The sequence below is a fragment of the Callithrix jacchus genome, chromosome 7 (assembly GCF_049354715.1).
Source record: "Callithrix jacchus isolate 240 chromosome 7, calJac240_pri, whole genome shotgun sequence".
NCBI classification, from domain to species: Eukaryota; Metazoa; Chordata; class Mammalia; order Primates; family Cebidae; genus Callithrix; species Callithrix jacchus.
In genome coordinates, this window is record NC_133508.1 from 31,280,375 (window position 1) to 31,298,029 (window position 17,655).

At 36.5% G+C, this 17,655-nt stretch overlaps 1 protein-coding gene and 1 long non-coding RNA gene across 50 annotated transcripts in view; one reads left to right on the forward strand and one right to left on the reverse strand.

Moving 5' to 3' along the window:
• Nucleotides 1–17,655, forward strand: part of ZEB1 (zinc finger E-box binding homeobox 1) — a 215,100-nt gene that overhangs the window by 170,881 nt on the left and 26,564 nt on the right. For 29 of the 49 annotated variants that reach the window (XM_078329810.1, XM_078329820.1, XM_078329806.1 and 26 more), the window contains 2 exons: nucleotides 10,555–10,617; nucleotides 17,080–17,241. Coding sequence is in view for 10 of the 49 variants with exons in the window: in XM_002750141.6 (XP_002750187.1) it covers nucleotides 10,555–10,617; nucleotides 17,080–17,241 (225 nt within the window). In the remaining 39 variants the exon portion in view is untranslated. Of the gene's footprint in view, nucleotides 1–10,554; nucleotides 10,618–11,178; nucleotides 11,259–17,079; nucleotides 17,242–17,655 lie in introns of those variants that run through there. The other 20 variants (XM_078329816.1, XM_078329814.1, XM_078329825.1 and 17 more) reach the window with 4 other exon arrangements.
• The window catches only part of LOC128932561 (uncharacterized), a 124,338-nt gene that overhangs the window by 18,144 nt on the left and 88,539 nt on the right, over nucleotides 1–17,655 (reverse strand). The gene's annotated exons all lie outside the window — the stretch shown is intronic.

Below are 17,655 nucleotides of genomic sequence, written 5' to 3' on the forward strand. Positions count from 1 at the left end.
CTACATGCAGTAGCAAACATAAGTGGTTTCTTTTTGCTTTTTCCATCTTAACTGGCTCTGACCTCAGGTATATATTTTTTAATCTTTAAGTTAATGGGTATTCATGGAGGTTGTGAGTTATATTTGTTGTGACTTTGCTAGACAGTTATACCACAAACATTTACATATATATTATAAATTAGAAGATACAGGAGAAGGAATATCAAGCTATCTGGAAAAGTATACAGTGAAACATTTCATTTCTAAAATTTGAATCTGTTGGCATTCACTTTTTGGAGTTTCTCCTTAGCAGGAGCTGTAGAGTGGGAATAGCAGAAAGCTTGGCTCAGCAACAGCTTACAGAATGAGAGAGACGTGAACGGGCCTTTAAAAAAATCTGTGGAAGTTACTCAGTTGGACTGGTAATGGCTTTCTAGGCAGAGGGAACAACTTGAGAAAAGGTATAGAAAAGGTCCCCAACTTATGACATAAGGTTTAACTTATGACTTTTTGACTTTACAATGGTATGAAAGAAGTATGTATTCAGTTGAAACAACACTCCAAGTACCCATATAACCATTTTGTTTCTCATTTTCAGTATGGTGTTCAATGAATTATATGAGATTTTAATACCTTATTTTAAAATAGGCTTCATATTAGATGATTTTGCCCAGCTGTAGGTACTGTTAATTGTCTTAAGCACCTTTAAGGTAGAGTAGGCTGAACTATGTTGTTCAGTAGGACAGATGTATTAAATGCATTCTGACATGATATTTTCCATTTATAATGGATTTATCAGGATGTAACCTTATCATAAGTCAAGGAATATCTATACAGGTATAAATCTGCTTGGCATGTGTGGATATGTGTCAAAGAGGAGTAGAGAAACCAGGAAAGGGAAATCTGATTAAGTTAGGCACTTACTGTGCCTTCTTAGAGGTTGCTATAAAATATTCCCATGAACACATTTGAAATGGGTAAAAACACATGGGTATGAATTTCAAAAAATACAAGTTTTTGAATTTAACACATATGCTAAATAATCAGTCCTTTAACTTAAACTGTGCTTTCCTTTAAGTGATAGTAAGTCTTCTGGACTTTTATTAGAATGAATTACATTTTCCATCCTTGTTTTGATTTACTCAAATTTCATCTTTTGGCTATAAAGAAGAAGCCATAACTCTTTTGGTCTAAATTCGCAAAATTTGCCTTTGGCTTATTTTTTAATTAAACTTTTAATTTTGACATAATCATAGATTTGCAAATAATACAGAGAAATCCTGTGTACCATTTACCCAGTCTCCTCCAAGGGTAACATAATGTAATGTCACAACACACATATTGACATTGATGTAGTCAAGATACAGAGCAGTTCTGTGACTACAAGGCTCTCGTTTCCTGTTACATGTTCACCCCGTCCCTCCACGTTGCCATATTCCTTACTCCTGGCAACCATTAATCATTTTTACAGTTACATTATTTGAAGGAAGTTACTTAAATCATACGGTATGTCACCTTTTAGATTGGCTTTTTCATTCTCTATAAATTCTTGGAAATTCATCTGAGCTGTTGCTTATATCAGTCATTTTTTCTTTTTTATTGCTGAGTAGTATTTCATGACTTATTTTTAAGGCCATCTTTTCTGATTATTTTTCATTTTGAAAAAGTCTGTAACTCAGGCATTTTTCTCATTTATGTTTTTGCTTTATAATTTATAATAAAAACAAAAATCTTAGGAGCATTCTAGTGTTCTTTTTAAAATTGCATTTAGGTTAACCAGTCATAATCTATTGACTTTATTAAGTCTTACAGGAAAAAAATATGTACAAGTAGATTGTATTACTTTACTCCTCATTTAATTCCTAAATTAGAAGTAATATCAGAACACATGAGGGAGAGTGCTGCTTGAAAAATATTTAGCACAGCATGTTTTCAGACACATTTGTGCTAGTCCGTGGATGATGCAGAAAGGAGCCTATCCCCAGGCAGCATTTTTTGCAGTGTTAAAGGCCAACATTAGGATGTTTTCTGTTTTTTTAGGCACCACAGTCTTAGTTGTTCAACCAAAACTCCAGCCCCAATAATGAAAAAAATCAGACTTCTCATTTTTAAATTGTGGAAAATAGATCTGGGAGTAGATTCTGAAGTATATTAAATACTCATCTAAGGAGCCTAGATTTTATGCCAACGAGGGATGAAGAAATGAAGAAACAAATAAATTATTTAATCAAATTGTACTTTTAAAATTACCTATGATAATTATAAGTAGAAAAATAAGCAATGTCCAAAAATGTCATTTTAACCTTTAATATCAACGTCATATTCCATCGTACCCAGGTAGTAACTCTGGCTGTTTTGATTTTCATTTTAGAAGAATATGGAACATAGGTATACAATAATCAGTAACTGTATTACCATCATATAATTGCCCAGTTGGCATACTGTTTATTATTTTAATTTAAGAAGACACATCGGAGTGGGAAAAAGGGGATGCTTGAGGTTTGCAGACACTTAGCAAACACTGGTGTTTATCTGACAGCATTGTAAACACTTTACCAGGAATTTTTAAACTCATTTTGCTGGTGAAAAGTATAAAATGAGACTTTCAGCAGAAGTTAATCTCATCATTATCTACTTAGAACAGTGTTTTTTTACATTGATTTAAACAGGTTTGTGCACATTTTAACTGTTTTTCATATATGATCATCTTTAAATACTAGTATGAAACTTAATGAGTAAAGAAACTGCTGAATAAATTCACCCAATAATCCAAGGCACTTAAAAGAAATACATGCTGTTATGCAATGCAAGGATTTTACTTGATTAGGGCTCTCTTTCTCAATTTAACAATCAAACCTAGGAGAAATCTAAATCAAGATTTTTGACTGACGTAGTGCAATTTGATTAGGGTCCAGATAACTACACTATTTCAGTGTGACTGTATAAGTATTCTGATCATAATTATGACATATACTCTCTGCTACCTGTTCGAAAAGAACCATTTTTAACTTATTCACGCCTTTCATATATGCACATGTTCTTGATAAACTATTATAATAAAATGTATTCGTGTATATATAAAACATACTTTTTGCTTGCCAAAAAACTATACATTTATTTATAATACAAAGTATTTATTTTGAACCTATGCTTTATGAAATGCTACAGATACCCACTATAAATATAGAGGTAGCAGGGGAAGATGACAGATATCTAAAAATATTTGTTAGTACCACTGTGTTGTTGATTACTACTTAGCAGTAATTAATGAATAAAGTGAAAGAAAAAGCATTATGCCTTAGGTGTTTACATCGGGCACAGTAACATTCAGTTCAGACTTCTTTCTAGTTTTTTGGTACCCTAGTTAAGCAAGCGAGAGTGTAATGGAAAGTGGGCTTTGGAGCCAGTCAGACCCGCATTTATATTTCATTTCTGCCACCTAATAGCTGCATGTCTATGGGCAAATTATTTAACTTCTCCAAGCCTCAAGTTTTTTAACTTATAAAGAAGGTTGCTACAAAGGTTAAAAGAAGTAAGTTACAAAACTCCTAGCACAGAGCCTAGAACATAGAAATTTGTGCTTTAGAGAAGAAATAAAAATATATAATTCTACCATCTATAGGTAGAGCTCTTTTCCCAATATACTACTAAAATTTTAGTTTGCTTATACTCCTAAAATATGTATAATTCCAGAATATCTAATCTGTACTGCTTTTACTTCTCAAAGATATCTTTGTGAGTTTGGTAAAACTGTCTACTTAATTTTTTTTTTTATGCTTTTTTTTTAATTGCATTTTAGGTTTTGGGGTACATGTGCAGAACATGCAAGATAGTTGCATAGGTACACACATGGCAGTGTGTTTTGCTGCCTTCCTCCCCTTCACCCACATTTGGCATTTCTCCCCAGGCTATCCCTCCCCAGCTCCCCCCCTGCTGTCTCTCCCCTATTCCCCCCAATAGACCCCAGTGTTTAGTACTCCCTTCCCTGTGTCCATGTGTTCTCATTTTTCATCACCCACCTATGAGTGAGAATATGCGGTATTTCATTTTCTGTTCTTGTGTCAGTGTGCTGAGAATGATATTCTCCAGATTCATCCATGTCCCTACAAACGACACAAACTCATCATTTCTGATTGCTGCATAATATTCCATGGTGTATATGTGCCACATTTTCCCAATCCAGTCTATCATCGATGGGCATTTGGATTGCTTCCAGGTCTTTGCTATTGTAATCAGTGCTGCAATGAACATTCGTGTGCATGTGTCCTTATACTAAAACGATTTATAGTCCTTTAGATATATACCCAGTAATGGGATTGGGTCAAATGGAATTGCTAATTCTAGGTCCTTGAGAAATCGCCACACTGTCTTGCACAATGGTTGAACTGATTTACACTCCCACCAGCAGTGTAAAAGTGCTCCTATTTCTCCACATCCTCTCCAGCATCTGCTGTCTCCAGATTCCTTAATAATCGCCATTCTAACTGGCGTGAGATGGTATCTCAATGTGGTTTTGATTTGCATATCTCTAATGACCAGTGATGATGAGCATTGTTTCATATGTTTGTTGGCCTCATGTATGCCTTCTTTTGTAAAGTGTCTCTTCATATCCTTTGCCCATTTTTGAATAGGCTTCTTTGTTTTCTTTTTGTAAATCTGTTTTAGTTCTTTGTAAATTCTGGATATCAGCCCTTTGTCAGATGTGTAAACTGCAAAAATTTTTTCCCATTGTGTTGGTTGCCAATTCACTCTAGTGACTGTTTCTTTTGCCGTGCAGAAGCTGTGGAGTTTGATTAGGTCTCATTTGTCTATTTTGGCTTTTGTTGCCAATGCTTTTGGTGTTTTCGTTATGAAGTCCTTGCCTACTCCTGTGTCCTGAATGGTCTGCCTAGGGTTTTCTTCTAGGGTTTTAAGGTCTTATGTTTAAGTCTTTAATCCATCTGGAGTTAATTTTAGTGTAAGGTGTCAGGAAGGGGTCCAGTTTCTGCTTTCTGCACATGACTAGCCAGTTTTCCCAACACCATTTATTAAACAGGGAATCCTTTCCCCATTGCTTGTTTTTGTCAGGTTTATCAAAGATCATATGGTTGTAGATATGTTGTGTTGCCTCCGATGCCTCTGCTTTGTTCCATTGGTCTATATCTCTGTTTTGGTATCAGTACCATGCTGTTTGGATTACTGTAGCCTTGTAGTATAGTTTGAAATCCGGTAGTGTGATGCCCCCGCTGTGTTCTTTTTGCTTAGAATTGACTTGGCTATGCGGGCTCTCTTTTGGTTCCATATGAAGTTCATGGTGTTTTTTTCCAGTTCTGTGAAGAAAGTCAATGGTAGCTTGATGGGGATAGCGTTGATTCTGTAAATTACTTTGGGCAGTATAGCCATTTTCACGATATTAATTCTTCCTAACCATGAACCTGGAATGTTTCTCCATCTGTTTGTGTCCTCTCTTATTTCGTTGAGCAGTGGTTTATAGTTTTTCTTGAAGAGGTCCCATACGTTCCTTGTGAGTTGTATTCCTAGGTATTTTATTCTTTTTGTAGCAATTGTGAATGGCAGTTTGTCCTTGATTTGGCTCTCTTTAAGTCTGTTATTGGTGTATAGGAATGCTTATGATTTTTGCACATTGATTTTTGTATCCTGAGACTTTGCTGAAGTTGCTTATCAGTTTCAGGAGTTTTTGGGCTGAGGCGATGGGGTCTTCTAGGTATACTATCATGTCGTCTGCAAATAGAGACAATTTGGCTTCCACCTTTCCTATTTGAATACTCTTTATTTCTTTTTCTTGCCTGATTGCTCTGGCTAGAACTTCCAGTACTATATTGAATGGGAGTGGTGAAAGAGGACATCCTTGTCTAGTGCCAGATTTCAAAGGGAATGCTTCCAGTTTTTGCCCATTCAGTATGATATTGGCTGTTGGTTTGTCGTAAATAGCTTTTATTACTTTAAGATACGTTCCATCGATACTGAGTTTATTGAGGGTTTTTAGCATAAAGGGCTGTTGAATTTTGTCAAATGTCTTCTCTGCATCAACTGAGATAATCATGTGGTTTTTGTTTTTGGTTCTGTTTATGTGGTGAATTACGTTTATAGACTTGCGTATGTTGAACCAGCCTTGCATCCCCAGGATGAATCCTACTTGATCATGATGGGTAAGTTTTTTGATGTGCTGTTGCAATCGGCTTGCCAGTATTTTATTGAAGATTTTTGCATCTATGTTCATCATGGATATTGGCCTGAAGTTTTCTTTTCTTGCTGGGTCTCTGCCGGGTTTGGGTAACAGGATGATGTTGGTCTCATAAAATGATTTGGGAAGGATTCCCTCTTTTTGGATTATTTGGAATAGTTTCAGAAGGAATGGTACCAGCTCCTCTTTGTGTGTCTTGTAGAATTTGGCTGTGAACCCATCTGGACCTGGGCTTTTTTTGTGTGGTAGGCTCTTAATTGCTGCCTTGACTTCAGACCTTCTTATTGGTCTATTCATGGTTTCAGCTTCCTCCTGGTTTAGGCTTGGGATGACACAGGTGTCCAGGAATTTATCCATTTCTTCCAGGTTTACTAGTTTATGTGCATAGAGTTGTTTGTAATATTCTCTGATGTTGGTTTGAATTTCTGTGGAATCTGTGGTGATTTCCCCTTTATCCTTTTTTATTGCATCTATTTGGTTGTTCTCTCTGTTCTTTTTTATCAGTCTGGCTAGTGGTCTATTTTGTTGATCTTTTCAAAAAACCAGCCCTTGGATTTACTGATTTTTTGAAGGGTTTTTTGTGTCTCTATCTCCTTCAGTTCTGCTCTTATCTTAGTTATTTCTTGTCTTCTGCTAGGTTTTGAGTTTTTTTGATCTTGCTCCTCTAGCTCTTTCAATTTTGATGATAGGGTGTCAATTTTGGATCTCTCCACTCTTCTCATATAGGCACTTACTGCTATATATTTTTCTCTAGAGACTGCTTTAAATGTGTCCCAGAGATTTTGGCATGTTGTGTCTTCGTTCTCGTTGGTTTCGAAGAACTTCTTTATTTCTGCCTTCATTTCATTGTTTATCCAGTCAACATTCAAGAGCCAGTTGTTCAGTTTCCATGAAGCTGTGTGGTTCTGGGATAGTTTCTGAATTCTGAGTTCTAACTTGATTGCACTATGGTCTGAGAGACTATTTGTTATTATGTCAGTTGTTTTGCATTTGCTGAGGAGTGCTTTACTTCCAATTATGTAATCAATTTTAGAGTAGGTGTGATGTGGTGCTGAGAAGAATGTATATTCTGTGGATTTGGGGTGGAGAGTTCTGTAAATGTCTATCAGGTTTGCTTGTTCCAGGTCTGAGTTCAAGCCCTGGATATCCTTGTTAATTTTCTGTCTGGTCGATCTGTCTAATATTGATAGTGGAGTGTTAAAGTCTCTTACTATTATTGTATGGGAGTCTAAGTCTCTTTGTAAGTCATTAAGAACTTGCCTTATATATCTGGGTGCTCCTGTATTGGGTCCATATATATTTAGGATTGTTATCTCTTCTTGTTGTATCGATCCTTTTACCATTATGTAATGACCTTCTTTGTCTCTTTTGATCTTTGTTGCTTTAAAGTTTATTTTATCAGAGATAAGAATTGCAACTCCTGCTTTTTTTTTTTTTGCTGTCCATTTGCTTGGTAAATCTTCCTCCATCCCTTTATTTTGAGCCTTTGTGTATTCTTCTTGCCTGTGAGATGGGTTTCCTGGATACAGCACACTGATGGGTTTTGGTTTTTTTATCCAATTTGTCAGTCTGTGTCTTTTGATTGGTGCATTTAGCCCATTTACATTTAGGGTTAATATTGTTATGTGTGAATTTGATACTGCCATTTTGATGCTAGCTTTCTGTTTTGCCTGTTAGTTGATGTAGATTCTTCATTTTGTTGATGCTCTTTAGCATTTAGTTTGATTTTAGAGTTGCTGGTACTGATTGTTCCTTTCTATGTGTAGTGCCTCTTTCAGGAGCTCTTGTAAAGCAGGCCTGGTGGTGACAGAATCTCTGAGTACTTGCTTGTTCCCAAAGGATTTTATTTTTCCTTCACTTATGAAGCTCAGTTTGGCTGGATATGTAATTCTGGGTTGAAAGTTCTTTTCTTTAAGGATGTTGAATATTGGCCCCCACACTCTTGTGGCTTATAGAGTTTCTGCTGAGAGATCTGCTGTGAGTCTCATGGGCTTCCCGTTGTGGGTGACCTGACCTTTCTCTCTGGCTGCCCTTTGTATTTTCTCCTTCATTTCAACCCTGGTGAATCTGACGATTATGTGCCTTGGGGTTGCTCTTCTTGCTGAGTATCTTTGTGGTGTTCTCTGTATTTCCTGGATTTGAGTGTTGGCCTGCCTTGCTAGGTTGGGGAAATTTTCCTGGATAATATCCTGTAGAGTATTTTCCAGCTTGAATTTGTTCTCTTTGTCACCTTCTGGTACACCTATCAAACGTAGGTTAGGTCTCTTCACATAGTCCCACATTTCTTGGAGACTTTGTTCATTCCTTTTTGCGTTTTTTTCTCTAATCTTGGTTTCTCCTTTTATTTCATTGAGTTGATCTTCGACTTCTGATATTCTTTCTTCCGCTTGGTCAATTCGGCTGTTAAAACTTGCGCATGCTTCGCAAAGTTCTCGTGTTGTGTTTTTCAGCTCCTTCAGTTCGTTCATATTCCTAAGTTATCCATTCTTGTTATCATTTCCTCGAATCTTTTTTTAAGGTTCTTAGTTTCTTTGCATTGATTTAGAACATATTCTTTTAGCTCACAGAAGTTACTCATTATCCACCTTCTGAAGTCTAATTCCATCATTTCGTCACAGTCATTCTCCGTCCAGCTTTGTTCCCTTGCTGGTAAGGAGTTTTGGTCCTTTGTAGGAGGCGAGGTGTTCTGGTTTCGGGTGTTTTCCTCCTTTTTGCGCTGGTTTCTTCCCATCTTTGTGGATTTATCCACCTGTCATCTGAGTAGTTGCTGACTTTTCGATTGGGTCTCTGAGTGGATGCCCAGATTGTTGATGATGAGGTATTTGTTACTTGGTTTTCCTTCTACCAGTCTAGCCCCTCCACTGTATGACTGCTGAGGTCCACTCCAGGCCCTGCTTGTCTGGGGAACACCTGTAGCAGCTGTGGAACAGTGAGGGATGCTACCAGTTTCTTCTTCTGCTGTCTTTGTCCCAGGATGATGCCCACCAAATGTCAGTCTGATCAGTCCTTTTTGAGGTGACTCTGGATATTCAGGGGTCAGGGAGCTGCTTGAGGAGATGGTCTGTACTTTATAGGAGCTCAAGTGCTGAGCTGTGAGCTCCGTTGTTCATTCAGGGCTGTTAGGCTGCTGCGTTTAAGTCTGCTGCAGCAGAACTCATAAAACCCCTTTTTTTCCTCAGATGCTCTGTCTTGGGGATTTGGGGCTTTCTTTATGAGTGTCTGTTGCTCTATCCTACCCAGCTAGGAGGCAGTCTAGTCACTATTTGCCTGCCAAGGCTCCGCCCTGCTGGTGTGGGGTCCGCCCTGTTGCTGCGGGCTCTGCCCTATAGCCGCAGTCTCCATCCTGCTGCCGCGGGCTCTGCCCTACAGCGGAGTCTATTATGGCGGGTTGCCTCAGCAACGGCAGGCCACGTCAGCAATGGGTGTGTACCTCAGTAGGGGCAGATTGCCTCGGTAATGGCAGACGCCCCTCCCCCACCGAGCTGCACTGTCCTGGGTTCAGCTGTGCCCACAGTGAAACTCTCCACCCAGAGCATTTCGAATCACCGTTTTGTTTGTCCCTGTGGGGGTGAAACCCACCAAGCCTGCTCACCTGGCTCCCTGCCTCAGAGTGCCTTTTTTAAGTTGAACGGTTGGCTCTGTCTCCCAGTTGTTTCAGTCACCTGCTGTTAGGGCACCAGGATCTGTGTGATTTCCCATGCAGCGACCCACTGCGCTGGCTCAAATGCCACTTCCCAGGAATCTCCTGGTCTGGCTCACTGTCCAAGTCCCATTTAATCAGATGGATATGCTAATCTGCCCTCCCAAATCTCAGATTGCCGGTTTAACAGGGCACCCAGACCAGTGTGTTTTGTGCAGAGTGTTGCGGAGTGCCTCTGCGCTGCGGTGCTGGCCGAAGCAGCCAAAACCGTTGCACTGGCGTCTCATGTCTCTCCTACACCTGGGAATTTCCCCGTTCTATGGGCAACAAAGATCCGTCTGGAAATGCGGCTTTGACCCACCCTCTGCGCGTTCACTGAGAGCTGCAATCCTGAGTTGTTTTTACCGCGCCATCTTGAATCCCCCCATCTGTCTACTTAATTTCTTTAAACAGCTTTACCTTTCAAGGATGCATTACCATATTTATAAAAGGAAAAAAATCCAAATTAAATATAATCTGTACCGAAAGTTTCCTTTTCAGATTTTGGGAAATTAAAACATTTGTGACACCTGGATTTAAAAATAAAATTATTGATACATCACAGCTGTGTATATTTGGTGTGGAACCTGTGATATTTTGATATATGTATACAATGTGTAATGATCAGATCAAAGTAATTGGGATATCCAAAACTTTCATTTGTGTTAGGAAGACTATAGATCTATTTTAATTTCTTTTTCTTTTATTTCAGCAGGAAAGGAAGGGCAAGAAATCCTGGGGCCTGAAGCTCAGGCAGATGAAGCAGGATGTACAGGTACTCTCCTGCTATTTTCTTTCATACCGTAGTCTTTAAAGGAGATCTTTTGTGTCACTGATTTTGCTATCTTGGGTCCTGAATTTAGTCCATTTCCTTCTATCTTACTTTCCTTAAATGTTTCAGTAGTTTGGCATATGGTATACTAAATAAAAAGAAGTAAATATTCCTTAAATATGGCATAACTTACAGATTCATATTATGTGGCAGATTTTCCATTCTATCAGAATGACAGATATAACCTACAAATAATCCAAAAGAATAAGTGTTTGAATAATTTGAACTTCTACCAAGTTTTTTACCAACGTTATAGAAATGCAGGTCTAACTTTTCAGTTTCATTATTAGTTTACCAGGATCTGTTTTGAATTGCCCACAAGACAGAAAGCCGAAGAAAATAGAAAAAGCAAATATGGATTATCTGTAAATCAGATGAGAATCATGAATATTGATGAATTTAATAAACATGTCACAGCAAACAGAATCAAAATTTTTTCTTAAAATTTCTGTGATTGCAAAAGGGTAAAATGAAGTTGTAGTAAACAAGGAAATTTGCTTCTAGGTGACTAAAAAGTACATACTCCCTGAGACTTAAGGCTATTCCTCTGTAATGGATTCAGATCAGATTTAAGAAGCAAAAGAGTAAGTGGAAAAATTAAATCAGATCTTACGTATAATAATACCAGCCACTTTTTCTTGTGTTCCCTAAGATGACCAGAACTGTTATCTGTCACCTTCAAAAATGAATTCCAAATTATTAAAACATTTCCTCAAAATGTTATACTTAAAAGTAATGTAATTGTACTTTGTATATTCAACCATAAATTAAATATTTTGGTCATATAGTTTTCTTTACATTTTCTTTTTCCTTCTCTTCTATGGGTTATCACTTATAGATTTTTTACTTTGCAGTGCATTTTAGGAATATTTCATAAAGGCTTACAGATTATCTTTCATTAGGTAAGATGAGTATGGTTCATGGCTAACAAGTGTCAAGATTAGATTTTTATCTGTAATGTAAACATTAGCACTCCTATGCTTGTCAGTCATTTCTGTAAAACAGTAAATCTTTTTGTTATTATTAAAAGTGAATTCCAAATTAATTAAATAATAATGGAGTATATGATAATTTGTGGTGCCTATAGCCTACAATTTTATATTTTGCCCTTAACTTGGTTTGGTGTAACTTGCCTGAATAATGTATTCAGGTATGCTTGTTATCAAATATTTGCCATGCTAAGCTATAGAATATGTAAAATATTTAAGCTGGACATCTGTTAGTAGTAATACAGTAGTATTAATAAACATAAGAGTACACTAATTACTTTTACCTAATATTAAACTTTGATGACTTATAATTATATTACCAGAGTTACAGAAGATTGCCCTTCTAGGTAAAATGCTATCCAAAAAGATACTCAAAGGATGGTATTTTATCTGACAGGCTGCTCTTCACTATAAAAATAAATGAATTATTTCAGTTTAAAGTACTCAATAGTATGCAAATTTCCTCCAAAATAATTGCATCTGGAAGGCAGAGTAACCTTCTCAAATTTGTGTGTAACCAAAGTTGCTGCTGAAATGTAAAATCTCCCCCATGTACAAGATAATGATCCCTGCTGCATTATTTCCCTGGAACATGAGGAGTTAGGAGTAAGCAAACTTCTATTAAAGCTCCAGTGAGCGCAGCTTTAAGAAAAGAAGGATAGAAATTTAACTTTTGAGACTTGAGCAGTTAAACTGCAAAATTATGTCATCCCTTTGCTTTTGTTACTTCCTTGACTTCTGGGGAATAATATGCTGACAAAGTGAGCAAAAACATTGTACAGAGGTTGCCATCATTAGTTCAGAACATTGTCAGATCTTCTTTATGGCAGACTTCCTTTTGCAGCTCATGAAGTTAAGGAGCTATAGTCTGAACTTAGTATTCAGAGTAAAAAACTCATTTAAAATATCCTTTGTTCCGTCTGAGCATCTCTTTTTTTGTTTATGTAGTTTATAATTTTAGACAGTTTCAAAAATGGAGGGTAAAGGTAAGAGGAAGACTGAGGACACTGTATTCAGGATGGAAAAAACAGATAGATAATTGATAGATATCGAAATTTTAAAATACTCAGTGTTTATTTAAATATTTGCTCTCTGAAATTTGTATTTATAGTCATATAATTTGATAGTCAATTTTGAGTTTTGTCATATTCAAAGAAAACTCATTTACACTTTATGCTCTGTGACTTGCTTATCTCCCTAATATTGAAATATATAAGTTTATCATCTGAAGACCAGGACATTTGCTTTGTGTTTGACCTTTTTGAGATATGCATTTCCCAACACTTTAAATATTAAAAAACTGCAGAAATTCTGGTCTCAGTTTAAAATTGGGCTTGGTAAATGTGGGTTCATAGAGATAGAATGTAATTTAATGGAAAGAGCTCAGATTTATACCTGACACCTAATACCAACTTGTCTTCTCTAATAGTAATACATTTTCTCTAATTTTTTATTGAGAAAAATTTTAATTGTAAAATTATGTTTACCTTATAGAACTTCTTGCATTGTAAATAGCTAACAATTAACATGGTACTTACTACATACCAGATACCCTACTACTAAGTAAATTACTATATTAACTAATTTAATCCTTCAACAACCCTAAGAGCTGTTGCTGTATAAATTTTATAGGATATAAACTGATTATATACTGCCTCACAAATTTCTTAATGGATATAATAAAATTTTTAACTTTAAATGTCAGTAGTTACAGTTTCTGGCATAGTAAAACACTGTCTAAAACAAAAATTTGAAGCCATCTAATTTGCAAAAAGATTTGTTTCCCAGTCATTAGCTCATTTTCTGGGATGTATACCAGAAAGACTTTACCAATAGTTATTTATCAAAGGACTAATGATACCTGTTTTGGGATTAAAAATTTTTTTTTCTCACAGTCACTTTGTTTAATATATTCAGAAATGGTTGAGGAAACAAATATTAATTTCAGTATCTTTTACAAGTATATTTTTCATGAAAAACACTTTTATTACATGAACTGTATTTTGATCAATACCTTATTCACCCAATTTCTTGAAAATTTCCAGTAACCTACCTAGCAAAGCCAGTTACCACCATCACACCAGTCAGCCAAGTCAGACTTACTTTCTGTCAGGAAAAAAAGCATGTCTTCATTTTTTGAACTCAGTGTGTTGATACACATTTTGAGGAATTTTATAAAATCTCATCAATAAAGAAATATATGAGGGATATATTAAAAATACAAAAATTAGCCAAGCGTGGTGGCGCAAGCTTGAAATCCCAGCTACTGGGTAGGCTGAGGCAGGAGAATCGCTTGAACCTGGAAGGCAGAGGTTGCAGTGAGTTAAGATTGTGCCATTGAACTCCAGCCTGGGCAACAAGCAAAACTTAGTCTCAAGAAAAAGAAATTAGTAATGAAGAAAACATAAAGTATAAGTAAATACATCTTATACTAATACTAAGTAGTAAAGTCAAGATTAAGATTATATAGCTCTAATCGAATTAGTATGTTATAAAAATTTTTATCTCCAAATGTATACATTTAGACCTAATCAACATATAGGAAAGCTAGAATTTACTGAAGTAGCAAAATTCATGTATAAAATATATATCATGCAGTTCTGAAAGGTGTATACTATTTAAAAACTCATTATTCCAACAGCTAGCACACATACAATTTTTATTAGGATGTAGAAAATATAAACGTAAGATGGAGATTGCTTAATTGAAATAAACATTTTATATAATTTGATAAAAATAATTTTAACTATCTTAGCATTCTACATGGAATCTGTAAGAAATCACAGAAAATATGAATTTCATTTATGACTTCTATCTAGTTTAAATTGAAAAATTGAAATTGCTTTGAAAAGAATGCCACTGATTTATTCTGCTTTAGCTCTTTAGAACTCCGTATTGTTCTACCTAATGACAGATCTTAGGAATGATGTTTGAGAATATTATTTGCTGTGCTTTATCAGTCTCCTTAATTTTTAAATAATAGGGGGGGATCATTAAGGGAAAATTACCCTCACTCCCTCTGGACATATTATATAGTTAATGTCAGCTTCCCAACCAGAACCAACATACCCCCATTTCAGTTGTGCTTTATCCCTAATAGAAATTCATGTAAACAGGAAAGACCAGAAAACCTATAGTGATTTTATGTTGCCTTGATTTGTTAGTAAAGAAGATTTTCCTGGCTGGGTGCAGTGGCTCACCCATGTAATCCTAGCACTTTGGGAGGCTGAGGAGGGTGGATCACAAGGTCAGGAGATCGAGACTATCCTGGCCAAAATGGTGAAACCCCATCTCTACTAAAAAATAGAAAAATTAGCTGGGTGTGGTGGCAAACTTCTGTAGTCCCAGCGACTTGGGAGGCTGAGGCAGGAGAATTGCTTGACCCCAGGAGGCGGAGGTTGCGGTGAGCCAAGATCATGCCACTACACTCCAGCCTGGCACCTGGCCACAGAGCAAGACTCTGTCTAAGAAAAAGAAAGATTTTTATTTTGAACTTTACTCCTTTGGCACCCTGGAGGACTTTATACTCCAAGCAGTATACCATAATCATGTCATGGATGGAATGACCTGACATGAAGAATATGCCTTTTCTCTCTCTTTTTTTTTTTTTTTTTAGAAAGTGAGAACAAGGGCTACTGTGAAAAAGGGATAAGTACTGACATGAACTAAATATTGCAGTTTTTGGTATATAGCAAATGCTAAATAATTGATAGCTATTGGCTGTATTAAAAAGGAGGAAAAAGAATTTATGGATCACCATTTGTTACTCCATTGGTTCTCAGGTTTTTAACAGCAGTCACCCTGAAGACTATAGTTACCACTACAGTGCAGGAGATTTAGCAAGATTGTTTTAATAACCATCAAACAAACAGATGCCTGTACATCACCATTTTAATTTGGCCAAACTTCAGCCTGTTGGGAAGTGCTGTTTTATGAGTTTAGGCCTGACAGTTCAAAGTCTATAAAGAAGTCATCCCTGGCCGGGCGCAGTGACTCAAGCCTATAATCCCAGCACTTTGGGAGGCTGAGGCGGGTGGATCATGAGGTCAAGAGATCGAGACCATCCTGGTCAACAAGGTGAAACCCTTTCTCTACTAAAAATACAAAAATTAGCTGGGCATGGTGGCGCGCGCCTGTAATCCCAGCTACTCGGGAGGCTGAGGCAGGAGAATTGCCTGAACCCAGGAGGCAGAGGTTGTGGTGAGCCGAGATCGTGCCATTGCACTCCAGCCTGGGTAACAACAGCGAAACTCCATTTCAAAAAAAAAAGAAGTCATCCCTGAGGCATTTGGGAGTCATAATAAGGCACTGCAGTTACCAGCATGGAGTGGAGACTCTCCTCTGGAGCCAGTGGAAGAAATGGAGGAAAGCCGTAGTGCAGCAATACTGCTTTAGAAACTCGGCAGCACTCTGGGCTACCTTCTCAAAGTGTAAGAAAATAATTCAAGAAAAGTTGCCTCTCCCTTAATCCTACAGTGAAACATTTACTGAGGCAGAAATAGAGAAAGAATGGCCTTGTTTTATATGAGTACTAAAGGAGCTAAGAAATAATATTCATAGATTTAATACCCTTTGCTGCTTGTTATAAATCTTTGTAACTATAGATAATTAATAAAAACTGTTTTCTAGGCAGTCATATAACTGAACTGAACGTCGGAGTGGTTTATATGAGAATGATTCGGATTTAAAAGTACAGTGGGCCCCTCATTGTCTGTGGGGGATAAATTCCAAGATCCCCCATTGAGTGTCTGAAATACTTACATATATTATACTTTTTCCTATACATACCTACCTATGATAAAGTTTAATTTATAAATTTGACACAGAGTTTGCAACAAAAACTAATAATAAAATATGGTTATAACAATATGCTGTAATAAAGTTAGGTGAATGTGATCTTCTTTGCTCTCAAATTACTTACTGCACTCCGTACGCTTAATTTCAGGCTGCAGTTGACTGTTGTTAACTGAAACCATGAAAATGGAAGCCACAGACAAGGGGGTGTCTATTGTCCAACTTTAAATAAATATTATGATACAATAGGTTGCTAAGAAGGTGACCTTTTAGAACTAAAGTTTTATTTTTTTCTTTGCTTTATCATTAATTGAGAAAGAATTCAGTCAACTATATTGCTTTCTTTATGTTTTATTAGTAAAATGCAATAGAAGTATGTATGACTTTAACATTTGAAAGGGATATTGTGAGAATTTCAGACATAACATGTTTAAACTTACAAAGCAAAGAGGTATCTTAATAGATTATAATGAAATACTGGAATTCATTTTTAATTTTCAAGAAATATTTTATACAGATTCAAGAACAATCGCATGTTCTCTCAAGACAATTTCTTATTTAGAAAACCTTTGTAACAACTTAGTAGTGAGATTGCTTCCTTAAAAGTATGCATTTCTTTTAGTAAAAGATGATGAATGCGAGTCAGATGCAGAAAATGAGCAAAACCATGATCCTAATGTTGAAGAGTTTCTACAACAACAAGACACTGCTGTCATTTTTCCTGAGGCACCTGAAGAGGACCAGAGGCAGGGCACACCAGAAGCCAGTGGTCATGATGAAAATGGTAAATGGAGCTTAACAGTTGTGTTTCTTTCCCTCTTTAAAGGATTATTATTTCTTCCATTCTACTATGGGAACCTGCTCTACTATAGGGAACATTTTTGAGACCCAAAAATTTTGCTACAGGTGCCTATAGAGAGTAATCTGTTTTATCAATGGAACACTATGATGACAACACAGTAATAAATCATTAGCTGCTCATGTATTGTAATAATGCCACTACCTGTGAAATGCTTAGAACAGTGTCTGGACATCAATTTCCATTTACTTACATGGCAGTAGGCAGTAGAGTGAAAACTAGAGTAACTTACTGACCTTTGATTCTTTTCCACTATTTTTTTAGCAAATAAAAATATGGTTGTCTGCTTTAAACCAGAACATACTAATTTGGAGACAGTGGTTTTTCTGAATCTGCCTT